Consider the following 14,716-nt stretch of genomic DNA (forward strand, 5'->3'; position numbering starts at 1 on the left):
AAACAGCTAAAAATTAAGATACGGGGAAAAGTAAACCGCAAGTTCATACTGAACCTGAATTTGGTTTGCATTTCCGTGTCTGTTGCAGAGTGGACTCGGTCGCACGCAGGAAGAACTTAATCCTGAAATCCTGTCAGAGCGCAAATCTCATCGAACCACTTCCTTACCACCAGTGTGACTCCCGAGCACCCACGAAAGCGGAACATTTAAAATGCCTGCTAAACCTGCAAGTCCAGCACGTCCACGCCCGGTTCGCCGTCTTCCTAACAGGTAGACGCATGGCCTTCGGCTGGCTACTCTAGAAACGTCTGCGCACGGAGCTTGGAGGCCGGAGATCTGTGCCCACCCGGTGTTTGCCTGCCATGTTCTCGTAGATGCGGCGGCCCGCCCCCCTCATGCATACTGACGGGTTTCCGGTGAGGGTGACCCAGCTTCTCGGCTCCGGAAGGTGGGCGGTTCCGCAGCTGTTCGGCCTCCCTGGCCCTACACCTGGCGCCTGCTCCCAAAGCCCCACACCTTCCTCCCAGGGACTGCTCCTCCCCTCCTCTCCCTCCATGGATTAAATGCAGTTCCATGAAAGTTCGTTATTGTTTTTTTAAATAAAAGTTCTGATGCTTCAAAAAGTATACATCAAAGAATTTTTCACCAAAAAAGGTGTTTTTTTTTTCTCTTCACAGAAAAGCCAACTGTTTCCAGAGAAGTCTTTGAAAATGGTGGCATCCTTGTTACAGATGTAAATAACTTCATTGAAAACATACCAAAAATAGCAGCTCCGTTTAAGAGCAGCTATTGGTAAGGACACCTTCCAGAACTCTCCTGTGTTTACGGGGCATGACAGACACTGACATTTGCGTCTGAGGAAAGCTGTTGTTGGCGAACTGCTCTTCACCTTCCACATCATGCTGTAAATTTTCGGTCTGTGTTGGGGCGGAGTTGCTGTCGGTTTGGCCTAAGTGGGAATTTCGGAAGGGGCCACCTGCTTCAGAGTAGCCCGTTTCCTCTGAAGGACACCAGTCGTCACCCGCAGTTCACCTTGTTCCCAGGACGGAAGAGAACATGCATAAGTCCCCGTGAGACGGCCTCCTTGTTCTAAAAACCTTTCTTGATTGTTCTATTTAAAGATGCAATCATCAGTTTTGTCTTCGTCCAGGTGATGAGCGGGTCTAGACTGCGCCGCTGCCGCCAACCAGTTCCGTTTCCTTTTACTTGAAAACTTTTTAGACAAACAGCAGGTTTCTCATATTTGAAAAATCACTGTTCTCCAACTTGAGAATTTTCCTTCATTTCTTTACACCTTGTAAAATCTCGGCCTTCGTTCACAGCGGGACGCCAGCTGTCCAAGAGCGTTCGGCTGCAGTGGTCATATTGATTTAAATTATTTTCCATTTTTGCAGAGAGCCTTCAAAACTATTAATTAAGCTCACTGTGAAAAAGAATTTTACAAACACGTTTACTTAGTTGTAGCAAAAATAAGTCTATTTTAACAGATAGCTTTGTTTTTGCATGTTCCCGTCTGAAAGGCGTAGGTAGTGCATGTTACAGTTTGTGTTACAGGCTTCACCGCCCTCGCCCTCGGACAAGCCGGGATCTCGCGCGGCGCGCACGCGGGTGTTCTAGCAACACTACAGTAAGTTCTGTTACAGATCCGTAAACTTGTCAGTTTCCACTTGCTCGCATTTTGTAAATACCGCACTACAAAAATCAACCCTCTAAGGAAGAAAATCTTTTATTTATGGTATTAAATAATTTCTACCGTAATCTTTGAACTCAAAACCAAGCAAAAAAATGTAGATACATAGTATCTATTTGGAACAAATTTTTGTAACTAATTTGTTTCATTTTTTTAAATAAAGACAACTAAAAAATCAATTTTCTAGGATTCCTTTAAAGCAAAATTTGAGTTTGTGGGGAATGCTGTGGCCCTCTGTAGGCCATTTAATGGAACTGACTGCTTCCTCCAGGAGGAGCGCTGAGCGGGATGCACAGGTTTTCGCAAGCCTTTCGCCGGCTCTCTACCTGCTAGCCAAGTGGTGCCCACGTGATCATTTCTGGCTTGGAAGCCCGGTCACTTGATCTGATGAGGACGGTGACCGAACGGGGGCGTGCTGAACCGGAAATGACGGACAAGTGACTTAAGCACCTGCTGCTGGCTCATCTTTTAATGGCGCCTCGGGTCTGCTCTCCGTCTTGCCAAGGACCCTCCAACAAGCCCCAAGGCTGTGTGTCCACAGCACCTTTTCTAGCTTTTACACTAACCACGCCACGGAGTGTAGCTCTCTGCACCGTCCACTCTTCCCGACGCCCTCGCCATCCCTGCTCCCCACGGCCTGGTACCTGAGTAGTACAGGTGTTCAAGACGCATGGGAAATGACTGGAGAGATCCTGTTTTTTCTTTGTACTGGTTGCCCGGCGTGCGCCGCTACCTGCATCCCAGGCTGACAGCTTGAAGAATGAAGGGAAAGAGAGGCTTGCTGGGCTTTTAGATCCTGTCAGTAAAAGCAGAGGTTTCTCCTCTGGGGCCGCTCTGTGCCTCAAGAGCTGTGTCAAGGACGTCATCTGGGGTCTACTCACAGCGAAGCCAGACCGCAGGCAGGGCTGTTTGGATCCGTCTAGACTTGCGCCTGCCCCTGCGGTCGGGGATGGAGCGCAGCCCCCCATGCGGTGTCCGTCAGCCACACGGGGCGGGATAGGGGGCAGCGAGCCACCGGGCCAGGGCCAGGACGATACTCACTAGGTTCTTAACACCAGGACGCAAACAGAGCACCCGAGAAGGAAGTGGTTTCCAGAGTTTGGCTTTATTTTGCAGTACAGAAATCATCTGGAGCCATCTGAGACAGACATCCCTGAAGCGGAGGCTCTGTCAAATCAATACTGCGTCGCAGCTTGGTCCGTTGAGGAAGCCACACCTGGGGTACAAAAGCAGCTTCTACATTTACCTGCTGTACCACAGATTTCTTTCCCCTTTGCTCTTACCAATTTTACCAGGTGAAAACACCGCACACAGGCTTCCTCCGGAATGACGCTCGGGTCTGGAGTTGGGTTAGAATTGTGGGCCCGCGCGACCCCAACCTGTGGCTGTGTTCCGTGGGCCCTGTCCTAACAGCTGATGGGACACAGATGTAGAGGGGCGGGGCCCACGCGGGGATGCTGTCCCAAGTCATGGACTATTCAGTGGGAATCTCAATGCCAATGGGACAGATGGCACGCGAATGGTGCCGCGCCGGCTCTCAAGCGGCAGAAGCACACGACCGCGGAGGCTACACTGATTAAAAGATACAAATACTGTATCAGGTGCTCTGTGTCAGGATCACGGGGTCGTCATCAAACTGATCCTTCACTAAGGAAAAAAGCCAGTATCGGTTAAACTGAACAGAATGTGGTAACCTGCCAATCCGGAGGAGCCACGCCGTGAGAACGAGTTAATACATGATATTAGGAAGGGGAGGAGTACGGACTGGGACAGCGATCCGCGGGCGCCGCAGGGGTTACAACAGCGACTCCGGACGGTGCGCGGCCCGTGCCAGCTGCGTCTGTCCAAGACGGGCGCGCGCGCCGCTTAGTCTTCCCCGTAGATGTCGTTTTTCTTGCGCTTCATTTCCTCAAAGTCGAACTCGGACCCGGTCATCCTCTTGTAGATGTCTTTGATGTCGTCGCAGGTGGTCTCGAAGTGAGTGGTCGCGTCATAGGTGCGGGAAATAAAGATCTGAAGTGACATCAGAGACACGGACTTGGCGACGATGGCCCCGGCGACGGCCACGCCCAGCGCCCGCCCAAGCCCGCACACTCACCTGGCTCTCCGTCCCCAGGTCTTTCGGTACGAGGAGGTCACTGATGCTCACAAACCTGGAGGGAGGAAACGGAGGCCGCGTGTGAGCCCACCACAAGCCCACCCTCAGCTCCGCCCGCATGTCCCAACCCCCAGCATGCAGCTGGGGGCCGCGAGTCGGAACTCGTGTCACGTCAGCTCATCTCCACAAACACGTCACTCACTTCTGTTCGATTGGTTCCAAAAGCTCCAAAGCTGGTCTGATTTCCTTCTCGGGCTCCTTGGTCTCCACGGTGGTGCTGACTATGGCGATGTACTTGCCCTGCGCGGCCACGTTGTGCGCGGAGGAGATCATGCAGACGTAGATATCTGCGGGCGAGGAAAGCCACCTCACCTCCCGGCCCCAGCCTCCGGCCCGCCCCATTCCATTGAGCCGGGCCTTCAGCTTCAGGGCTACGCGGAGGCCAGCGGGGCCCTCCAGGAAGTATGCCCGCATCCAGCCACTTCTCGCCGACTGCAGGCCACAGCTCTCCCAAGCCAGGAGCTGCTGGGCCTGGACCGCTACCCAGATGCCGCCCAAACCTGACTGCTCTGGAGTCTTCCTCCCCAAGGCCAGCATTTAGAAAGGCTTTCCAACAGCTAAGAAAGGATTTACATAAAGGACCAAGTTTCTCAAGCAACCCGCAGATCAGCACAAGCTGTTCTTCGGTCCCACGGGTTCTCCCTGCCCGCGCGCTGCTCAGTAAGTGCCTCACCGCCCCCCCCCATCGGAAGGTCGCCGCCAGCTCCTCCTCTCTCGAGGCTTCTCCTCAACCCTGGGGTCTGCCTGGGCCCCCTTAACATCCCTTTGTTGCAATCCTAATCTTAGGTGACCCTGGTTTCTTACATGGAAAAATAAATACAGATAGCTCTGTTTAAAAGCTGATAACCCTTTTTAGTTGAATTTTCAATAAATAAAAAAGTTAGGCTTCCGCCTGAAAGAATGGTGGGGAAAGGTAGGGGAGATGAAAATAACTGCTCAACGCAGAGAGATGAGGAATTAGTTTTAGAAGTCAGTCCCATTCCTAACCAGAGGAAGCTGTTTTCTGGCACACTGCTAAAATCAAATTTAAGTATGAGCTCGACAAATAACGACATAAAAGCACGGTCACTGGCTCAAAACCACAGTGGGATTGGGTCACCTAATAAGCAAGAAACCCCTGCAGGCCAGTGTTTGAGCCAGGAGACACTGTGACCGCTCATCCAGTCTAGCCTCTCAGTTCATCCTTCTAGAACGAGAGACTGGAGGTTCAAGATGGGGGACTAGGGAGGGCGAGGCAGGGCTACAGGACTAATGTGTGCCTTTCACGGTGACGACTTAGGATCTCTCTGAGCTAAATCCGTCACATCTTGTTTCCCACAGGTGACCTAAGTTTCTTCACAGAGCAAACAAAATTAAAAATCCGGGATGAAACACACAGCAGATTCTAACAAACTTCTATAAACATCTGCTGATCTTCAAAACTCACCTGACTTCCGATTGACCTGGTTCTGGGGAATGATGATCTGGCAGGAGTTGGCATCGTTGGTGTTCTTGATCGGGTGGCTGAGGATGCAGATGACTCTGACCACCTGGCCCACCTTCTCCACCCGGTCTTTGACGTAGCTGGGGTCACAGATGAGCTGCTTACAGCGAGCAACCTGTACCGAGACGTTGAGGTCCCATTGACAATAATCAGTGTCCAAAGTTTCTAGATAGAATACTAGTGCCATTGTCCCTTTAATACCATCTGTCACCTTCATAAGGTTAACCGGAAGTTATTCTTGAACCACAGGTAACTGAAAACTAGTTTTGCCAACAATCCCAACAAACTCTCCTGGGAAAGATCCATGGATTCGGAGCCCTGCTCAGGTGTGAGGGAACTGTGCACAGTGTTACGAGGTTACAGGTTTCAGAATCAGGCAGACAGCTTTCAAATCCTGGCTGTCCCTAACCTCAAACGTCATTGTTAGGATTCAATGAAATACTCTATTTAAGGGCCATTGTCATACGTGACTGTGCCCAGTAAAAAAATTCTGTGATGGGCCTGAGAGGAAGAGCTGTGGGCAACAAAATGGGATGACGCTGCACTGAAAAGTCCTCAGGTATGGATGAACTCCTCCCAACAGGTCCCTGTTCTCTAACACCCATCCTGCGGGACGCACAAGGGAGTTACAAAAGATCTGCAGTAATGAAGGTTCGCTCAGAGGGCCAACCGGTGAGTACAGATTACGTGGCCTGAACCATGGAATACCGTTCAGGGACACAATATTTTTCTACCCGTAGCTCTAGAGCAGCTCTAACAATCTTAAGAGTTGTTAGTTCATCAATATTCACTTCGAATCAGGGAAACTCTACTTGGAACTCCACCTGGCCAGCTCCACAGCTAAAACCCTTATTAAATAATAAAATGCTCCGTAATCATCAACCCCAAATTCAACCAATAAATTTTAAATGGTATAAATAAAGCTAAATTTCAATGAAAATCCAGGACACAGGCACCAACCTATACTACATAAACACAGAACGTGTACCACTAAGACTTTATCCATAATGTATTTCTCAGTCTTAAGCAATAATCAACATTATAGAAAGTAGTAAGATTAAAAAAAAATAAACTGCATCTTTAGCTCGTCCTTAGTATAACAAACCATAAAATGTGAAATCCAGCATGGATGCCCAAACCACACTACATCAGGCCACATTTTCTTCACAAGAACACAGTATTTTTTAAATTGTGAAAACGCTACTTACCTCTCCTTCAGACTTCACACCAATCACTTTTCCATCCTGCACGATGATTTCTTCAATGGGTTTATTGAGCATGTATGTACCACCATAAATGGCACTTAGCCTAAAAAAATGTTAGAGATGACAATTTATAACTGTGTCAACTACTAAAGTTTTTCTTAGATCTTGAGTTCTAGGCAATGTATATTTGCTCAATTTCCTTGCGGAAGGTGTTTATTTAAAAGTCATTAAAGCTACGATTACAGAAGAGAGTGAGAACCAGAAATGAAATCTCCCATTTACAGTTTGGAATACCAAGTCCAAAAACAGCAGTGACCAGTGATGGGGAAACAGCTCATGTCGGTCTTATCTTCCTGCACAGAAATAAAGTAATAAAATAACACCAGTGCAGAGTCCGTGGAGAGGGAGTAAAAGCAGCAGACACTGGAGAAGAGACCGAAGGAGTGAGGCAGCTGGGTGCATGGCTTCTGTGGCGCCTGCCCCGAAGGAACTACCCCAGTCCCTGTAGCAGGAGCGCCTCAAGCAGGAGCAGGAAGCCGCAGTCCTGCAGATTCAAGGTGCCGCAGGACAGGAGAAGAAAGCTGGGGGGGGGGGGGGGGCTGCCACAAAAAGGGGAGCAACCAAATCTGTAAAATCTCTTCAAATCCGTAACTAACTGCAGAAGGGCTCGTACGTGAGAGAGACCGCAAGGAACGCAGCAAGAAGCAGCAGCTGAGTGGGGCCGTGGCTGAGCACAGACGAGCCAAGGGCCCGCGGCGCTAACGGCTCCGAAGTCCACACTGCCGCTTCGGACAGCCGGTTCCCGCCGGGAGCGTCCCCTCCGGCCCGGGAGCCGCACAGCTCACTGCACGACGAGGGAGGATTCCGCTGGAACAAACACTGCCCTCCCGCCCAGTAAGGGGTCAAGTCAAACCTCCCCAAGTCCCAGGTGAGTGGCCAATGATTTCCCCCCGACTCCAACAAAGTCACCCCCCAGAGAGCGAGCCCGGCGTCTCTAGAGTGTGCCAGGAACCAGGCCCCGTACACACATGGACACACACATCAATAGCCAAGTGAGGAAGCAAGAAAGTGATTCGAAGTACATTCAGGAAAAGCTGTCGGGACGAACCGGTACGCAGACTCCCGATGCTGTGATACGAAGGGGACTGAAGGCAGCTGTTACAGATCTCTTCGAGGACAGACACCTACATTCAAGAACACCTTATTACAAATATATTCAGAGGGGCCAAAGTGAGTAAACAATCTCAAAAACACTGTTTTAAAAACTTGAAGTTCTACATGTAGAAAGTCCAGTACCAGAAAAACTCACTGAATGGGATGAATAGTCTTTTGGAAACAGAAAAAGGAGTCCGTGAACTTGAAGACTAATCAACAGGCATTATCCTATATGAAGCTTGGAGAAACCAAAAGACGAAATAAAGAAAAAAGAAAAGCTCTGCGGCGACGAGGGAATACTACCCGGCATCCGGCATGACAGAACCGTCCCAGAGGGAGAGGACCGAGGAAACGGAAAGAAACGTCTGAAGGGGATAACGGATTTTGAAATTCCCAATCTGACACGACGAACACACGCATCCGCGCAGCTCGGCAAGGCCCGAGCAGAACCAGAGGCAGACCCTCGGGACACTGCCCGAAAGCGAAGGGATTCTTGGAAAGCAGCCAGAGGGGAAGCCGGATCGTCTCCACGCATGGGACGGCGCGACAGCGGCGCGGGACGCAAGTGACAGGCAGTGTCTGGGAAGTGCTGCCTGGAAACCTCTCAAGACAACGAAAGTCCCGCAGAAGTGAAGGTGACGGAACCCAGCACCAGCAGCCCTTCGACTACAGGAACGCCACAGCGGGCTGAAGAGAAATGTCATGAGACAGAAACAAGGATTTATAAGAAAGAAGAGCAGCAAACACGGTAACGTGGGAAAATGGTTCCTTTTCCTTCCCTTGACACTTCCTTAAACTGACTGTTCAGGGCAGAAACTGCACCGCTGGGCCGGGGCTGAGCCGTGCCAGTGATCCGAGCACGGAGCATGACCGCAGGCGCGACAGTGCAGAGAGCGAGAAGCACAGAGAAGGCTGCAGCCTGCTTCGATGGTGCGTACGGTGTTGAGCACAGCATTAACTGCAAAGAAGCCGACAGAGGATGCACGCCATAGTGTGCAGAGCGCTGAACTACGACAAATAAAAAGGCAAGGCCACAAAGCCACTAGAGGAGTCAGTCTGGAATCGTAAAAAATATTTGATGAATCCCAAGAAAGAGGAACAGAAATGGCAGGAGAAAAAGACAATGAACAAGACAACAGATCTAATCCCAACCATATCAGTAATTGTACTAAACATAAATGAGCTGAACAATCCCGTTAAAGGCCAGAGTTGTCACACTGGGTAAAAAAGCAATATTCAACTATCTGCTTCTACAAGAGACTCACTTAACTAGACAAGCATCCGAAAGTAAAAGAATGACAAAAAATACAAAAGGAGTAGGCAAACGGGTAAGGTGGTATTTACCGTCTAACAGTGGAAAGGAGTATCAGCTGGCAAAAAAGCTTTGCACAGATGAAGGACAAACGGACGGGCCTGCACACTCTGGTAGGAGACGCATCCGCAAAAACAGGACACACAATCAGCGCGGACACACAGGAGCTGCGCCATGGGCTCCTGCTACTGCGCGCAGCACGACACGTGTGGGCTGCGAGCTCTCCGCAACAGCTAACTCACTCCCCAAAACCCATCGCTGACGTGACCGCCGACTCTAAGGCCCCTGGATGGCTCAGCTGGTTATGAGGGTTGCGAGAGCGAGCCCTGCAGTGGGCTCCACGTTCAGCGGGGAGTCTGCGTAAGTCCCCTCTATCCCTCTCTGCCCTTCCCCCATCTCTGCACACATTCTCTAAAATAATCTTTTAAAAACCATTTTTAAAAATCTGACCATAAATTATGCCTTGATTTCAAAAATTAAAATCTTACAAGTTGGTTCTCTGATCATCATGGAATTAAATTAGATGTCCGTAACAATACGATATTTAGAAACCTCTCCAAATGTTTAGCAATTAAACACTACACCTTCAAAAAACCCAAGGATTAAAGCAAAAAAAATAAAAGAAGAAGAAACAGGGTACCATAATGAATGATACATATTTAGAGAGAAATTTTAAACCTTTTAAATCCTCATGTTAGAAACAAAGTATAACCAATGACATGTTTCAACTCTAGAAAGCTAAAAGAAAATTAAACCCATGAAGGGACAAGAAATTAAGAACAAAATAAAATAGAAAATAAGCCACAGAGGAAATAAAACTAAGAATCTGGTACTTTGAAAGGATTCATAGCTGATAAAATCCTACCAAAAAAGAAGAAAATACAAATGACCGATCACAACAATGGAAGGTGGGAACTTCACTACAGATCCTAGACACTGAAAGCATAATTAAAAATGTATTATGGGGCACCTGGGTGGCTCAGTGAGTTAAATGTCTGTCTTCAGCCCAAGTCATGATTCCAGGGTTGTGGGATCGAGTCTGGCGTGGTGTCAGGCTCCTTCCTAAGTGGGAAGCCTGCTTCTCCCTCTGCCTCTGCCCCTCCCCGTGCCTGTGTGTCCTTGTTCTCAAATAAATAAAATCTTTAAAATATATACATATATTATGGACAACAGAAAATTCAAGAACTTATGAAATGGTCAAATTTCTTTTTTTTTTTAAAGATTTTTTATTTGACACAGAGAAAGAGATCACAAGTAGGCAGAGAGGCAGGCAGAGAGAGAGGAGGAAGCAGGCTCCCTGCTGAGCAGAGAGCCCGATGTGGGGCTCGATCCCAGGACCTGGGATCATGACTTGAGCCAAAGGCAGAGGCTTAACCCACTGAACCACCCCGGCACCCTGAAATGGTCAAATTTCTTGTAAAACACAAGAGATGAACTAAATGGGACATCTGAGTAGCCTGATTTCTAATTCATGTGTATGTATACACATGCACGCAAATTACATCGAATGATAAATTAAAAGGAAAATACATCATGAGTAAGTGTTGTTTACCCTGGGAATGTAAGGCCAGTTTAACACCCCAAAATCAATCCACGGTTCACCACAGTAATGCATAAAGAAAATGTGCATTATTAACTTAATGTCAACACCCATTCTTAAGAAAACTCCCAGCCAGCCAAGAATAAGAAGGAATGCATTCTGACAAAGCCATCGACAAAAACCCTCTAAAAAAATTTAGTAATAAAGCAGGAATGTTCATTCTCAACAGCAAACAACTTTACAATAAAATTGAAACGGTTTCATTAACAGCAGCATTTAAGGAACATAAAATACTTAGGAACCAATGTGAACTAGGTGCTAGATCCCTACAATGGAAAGCTTCAGAACACGGCTAAGACAACACCTAAGTCCACAGAGAGAGCAGCACCTTCAGGGGTTGGAAAACCGGTAGCAAGCTACGTCAGCCCCAGCTGGCCTGTACATTTAAATTCAATCCCAGTAAAATCCCTAGAAATTGACAAGCTGTCCCAAAATGTATAGGGAAATCAAAGGACCTAGAAGAGCCAAAACAATTTTGAAAAAACAAACAAACAAACAAAAAAAATTGGAGCTGATTTTCATTACTTGCTTTCACAACTTAATATAAAACTGGAATAATCAGGGGGAGCCTGACTGGCTCCATCGGTGCAGCAGGTGACTCCTGAGCCCCAAGCTGGGTGGAGAGATTACTTAAAAATAAAAATAGTCTTTAAGGGCACCTGGGTGGCTCAGTGGGTGAAGCATCTGCCTTCGTTCGGCTCAGGTCCTGGGATCGAGCCCTGCATCGGGCTCCCTGCTCAGCAGTGAGTCTGCTTCTCCCTCTCTCTCTGCCCCCCACACCCTACACCCCCATCCCGGCTCGTGCTCCCTCTCTCAACTAAATAAATAAAATCTTAAGAAAAAGTGATGGAACAAAACAGCTCTGTACATATCTGTGGCCAAATGACTTGCCACAAAGGCACCAACACAACTGGAAAAGTCTTTTCAGCAATGGCGCAGGGAGAACTAAACGTGGGGACAGAGGAGAAAGAAGTCACAGATGGAGCGGCCGCGGGGGGTGGGGGGGAGACTCATGAGGGGACACAAGCGAGCTTCCCAGGCTCAACGTTTTCTTCTCTTGAGTGTCGTGTTGGTCACACACGTCTGTACACCCAAACTAAACTTTTTACAGTACCTCTGTGGTTTCGTTATATATAAGGTTTATTCCAATAAAAAGAAAAACACCTCACAGCTCACAGACCTCTCATCCCTCCCCATACCCTGTCTTCCTGCAGAAGAGGGGACCACATTAGCGACAGGCACTGACCTTGCAAATCCCTGGGGCAGCTCTCCGAGGCCATAGAGGGGGTAAAGGTACGGGCTTTTGCCATATCTTGCCAGAGACTCACTGTAAAGTTTAATCCTATTAATGGTTTCACAACATGGCTGATCTAGATAGCTAAAATAAAGGAAATAAATATTAGAAAATATTTAAATGTTTTTGTGAAATCATTTTATTTCACTACTCTCGTATTTTACCTAAAAGCTTCTAACACTGATTTACAGCTGGAACCTTCCATAATATAACATGGTTATCTACTCATTTTGTCAGAACTTCCATTTTAGAGAACTGAGAAATTCAGTGACGGTCCCAAGAAAAACAAATCTGCACCGTGGAAGACTTACTCATCGGTTCTGTAGAGAGCCAGGGCGTGGCCGGTAAAGTCTATGACATCTTGTCCCAAGTCAAATTTCTTGTACACCTCTCGCATGGCGGTCTTCTTAGGATCGATGCCCTCAAAAGTTCGGGGATCGTTTTCATCGAAGTTGGCAACGTACACTAGGAATTTTCTGAAGCGACGTTTTTCAAACAGTCCCATTAAGCCTAAAGAATTGGTCAGAAAGCAAACATTCACACTAGGACACTGAGGAAAAGAGAGTGAGAGAGGCCAAGTTCAACACGCCAGGCCAGCTCAGAGGCACCTCTCCTGGTGCGCGGCTCCTGCCGTCCCTGCGCTTCCACACCAACCGCGTGATCACAAGGAAAACGTGGCCTTGGAAGACTGATCCGCGAGGGCACCCACCTGACATTCTTCTTCTGACAAGTCTGATCTGTCCCCTGCCAACTGCCTAAAATTCTGAACGCTCCTCCCTTCTCTGTATGCTAACATTCACTCCAGCACTTCAGGAAAGGAGGATTGTGCTGCCAGTCACTTACTTTAATAAAGTTCTAGCTAATCAGTTACCCACTCTTTATACTAAAAAAAGCTGAGCAGACAGGTATAAACTACTTTGTAAACGCTCAGTTCTTACTAGGCAGGAGTCCTCCTGGAGTGTACAGCTGCTAGGAAGACAAGGCCAAAGGAAAAAACTCTTCTGGCTTGATCTCCTTCCCTAAACCGTATGACGGCTTTAAAAACAACCTTCTCACAGAACAGTGTACTGTTTTGGTATTTTGGATATTACTTCCCCCAAGACTACAGATGAAATCAACAAAACTGAAAATTAAAATGATCATGAGTGGGGCGCCTGGGTGGCGCAGTGGGTTAGGCCTCAGCCTTCGGCTTGGGTCATGATCTCGGGGTCCTGGGATCGAGCCCCGCATCGGGCTCTCTGCTCGGCAGGAAGCCTGCTTCCCACGCCCCTCTGCCTGCCTCTCTGCCTACTTGTGATCTCTCTCTCTCTGTCAAATAAATAAATAAAATATTTAAAAAAATGATCATGAGGCCATTAATGACAGCTGACTACATTTATGTTTAAACTGTATTTACAACCTAGTTTTAAAAAATGGGACGGGGCCCCTGGGTGCAGTCGGTAGAGCCTGGGACTCTCGACCTCAGGGTCTTAAGTTCAAGCCCCACACTGGGTACGGAGCTTACTTTAGATGAATGAAAAAATAATTTTTAAAAAATTAAAAAACAAAAAAATGGGACAGACCACATACACAGTAATGGTATAAGGCTAAAAAAAAAAAAAAAAAAAATTCTATGACCTCACAAGCACCAACTTACATTTAGTTGTCAGGGTAAAAATAAGATCGCCGACAGAATACAGTTCAATTTTCAGCTACGTCTCTCTGATGATGCCTTCCCTGATCACCCTATTTGAAACTGTGCCCCTTCCTCCCTCCGTCCGCACAGCATTATCACCATCTGATGAACGCTTCCTTTCGCATAACCTGTCTCCCGCTAACTGAGGCTGGTCGCTTACTTTCCCTTTCTGTTGGAGCCGCCCTGCCCCAAACCTAGAAGGGTGCGTGGCGCGTACCATGTGCTCCGTATTCAACTCACATGCTGTCTGATGCCAGCAAGTGTGAGAGAAGTCAAATTATTCACGTACTGGATATACAATTTGGAAAGAATAATGTTCAACTATATCATAAAAGGGTTAGAAAAAAATCTTTTTCCAAGTTACTTGGTTTCCTGAGTAGTACCTTAACATCATTTCAAATATTTTACTTTCCTTCATTCACTTGCACACTGAGGTTTATTTACAAAACAAAAACAAAAACAAGAACCTTAGGTAAAGACATTTAAAACATTAAAAGTGACAAAATCCAGAGCAGTTTCATGGAGAAAATAAATGAAAGTTTTCAACAGGTGTAAGATCTGACTACAGAGAATGGGAAGAATACTGTTAAAATGTCCATACTTAACCAAAACAATCTACAGGTTCAATGTGATCCCTATCAAAATACCAACCACATTTTTCACAGAACTACAATAAAATACTAAAATTGGTACGGAACCACAAAGACCCTGAACAGCCAGAGCAACCTTGAGAAAGAAGAAAGCGGACACTATCACACAATCCCAGATTTCAAGATTTCTGACAAAACTGTAATGATCAAAACAGTCTGGTACTGGCACAAAGAGACCCACAGATCGGCGCATCCACAGAGAGAGCCCCGAAATAAAGCCACACCTGTACAAGCAATTAATCCGTGACAAAGGAGGCAAGGGTATCCAGTGGGGAAAAGACAGTCTCTTCAACAAATAGTTCTGGGAACACTGGAAAGCCACATGCACACCACACACAAAAATAAACTCACAATGGACTAAAGATCTAAATGTAGACAGGAAACCACAGAACATCTAGAAGAAAAGACAGGCAGGGATTTCTCGGACATTGGCCATAGCAACAGTCCTCTACATGTTGGGCCGCACCAACACAGACAGCTTCTGTCCAGGAAAG

General features: G+C 47.4%; 2 protein-coding genes across 4 annotated transcripts in view; one reads left to right on the forward strand and one right to left on the reverse strand.

The window, feature by feature from the left end:
• LOC111158630 (family with sequence similarity 208 member B) overlaps positions 1–1,869 on the forward strand; it is a 78,054-nt gene extending 76,185 nt beyond the window's left edge. For both annotated transcript variants that reach the window (XM_022520792.1, XM_022520793.1), the window contains 2 exons: positions 89–270; positions 678–1,869. In XM_022520792.1, coding sequence (XP_022376500.1) covers positions 89–270; positions 678–796 — 301 coding nt within the window. In that variant the 3' untranslated portion in view covers positions 797–1,869. The remainder of the gene's footprint in view (positions 1–88; positions 271–677) is intronic.
• Positions 1,870–2,776: 907 nt separating this feature from the next.
• LOC111158632 (GDP dissociation inhibitor 2) overlaps positions 2,777–14,716 on the reverse strand; it is a 28,729-nt gene continuing 16,789 nt past the window's right edge. For both annotated transcript variants that reach the window (XM_022520794.1, XM_022520795.1), the window contains 7 exons: positions 12,209–12,407; positions 11,850–11,981; positions 6,540–6,639; positions 5,275–5,446; positions 3,991–4,135; positions 3,789–3,843; positions 2,777–3,703 (listed from right to left, as the gene is read on the reverse strand). In XM_022520794.1, the coding sequence (XP_022376502.1) occupies positions 3,557–3,703; positions 3,789–3,843; positions 3,991–4,135; positions 5,275–5,446; positions 6,540–6,639; positions 11,850–11,981; positions 12,209–12,407 (950 nt within the window). In that variant the 3' untranslated portion in view covers positions 2,777–3,556. The remainder of the gene's footprint in view (positions 3,704–3,788; positions 3,844–3,990; positions 4,136–5,274; positions 5,447–6,539; positions 6,640–11,849; positions 11,982–12,208; positions 12,408–14,716) is intronic.

The sequence above is a fragment of the Enhydra lutris genome, unplaced genomic scaffold (genome assembly GCF_002288905.1).
Source record: "Enhydra lutris kenyoni isolate GAN:26980312 unplaced genomic scaffold, ASM228890v2 scaffoldscaffold61, whole genome shotgun sequence".
In the NCBI taxonomy this organism is placed as follows: domain Eukaryota; kingdom Metazoa; phylum Chordata; class Mammalia; order Carnivora; family Mustelidae; genus Enhydra; species Enhydra lutris.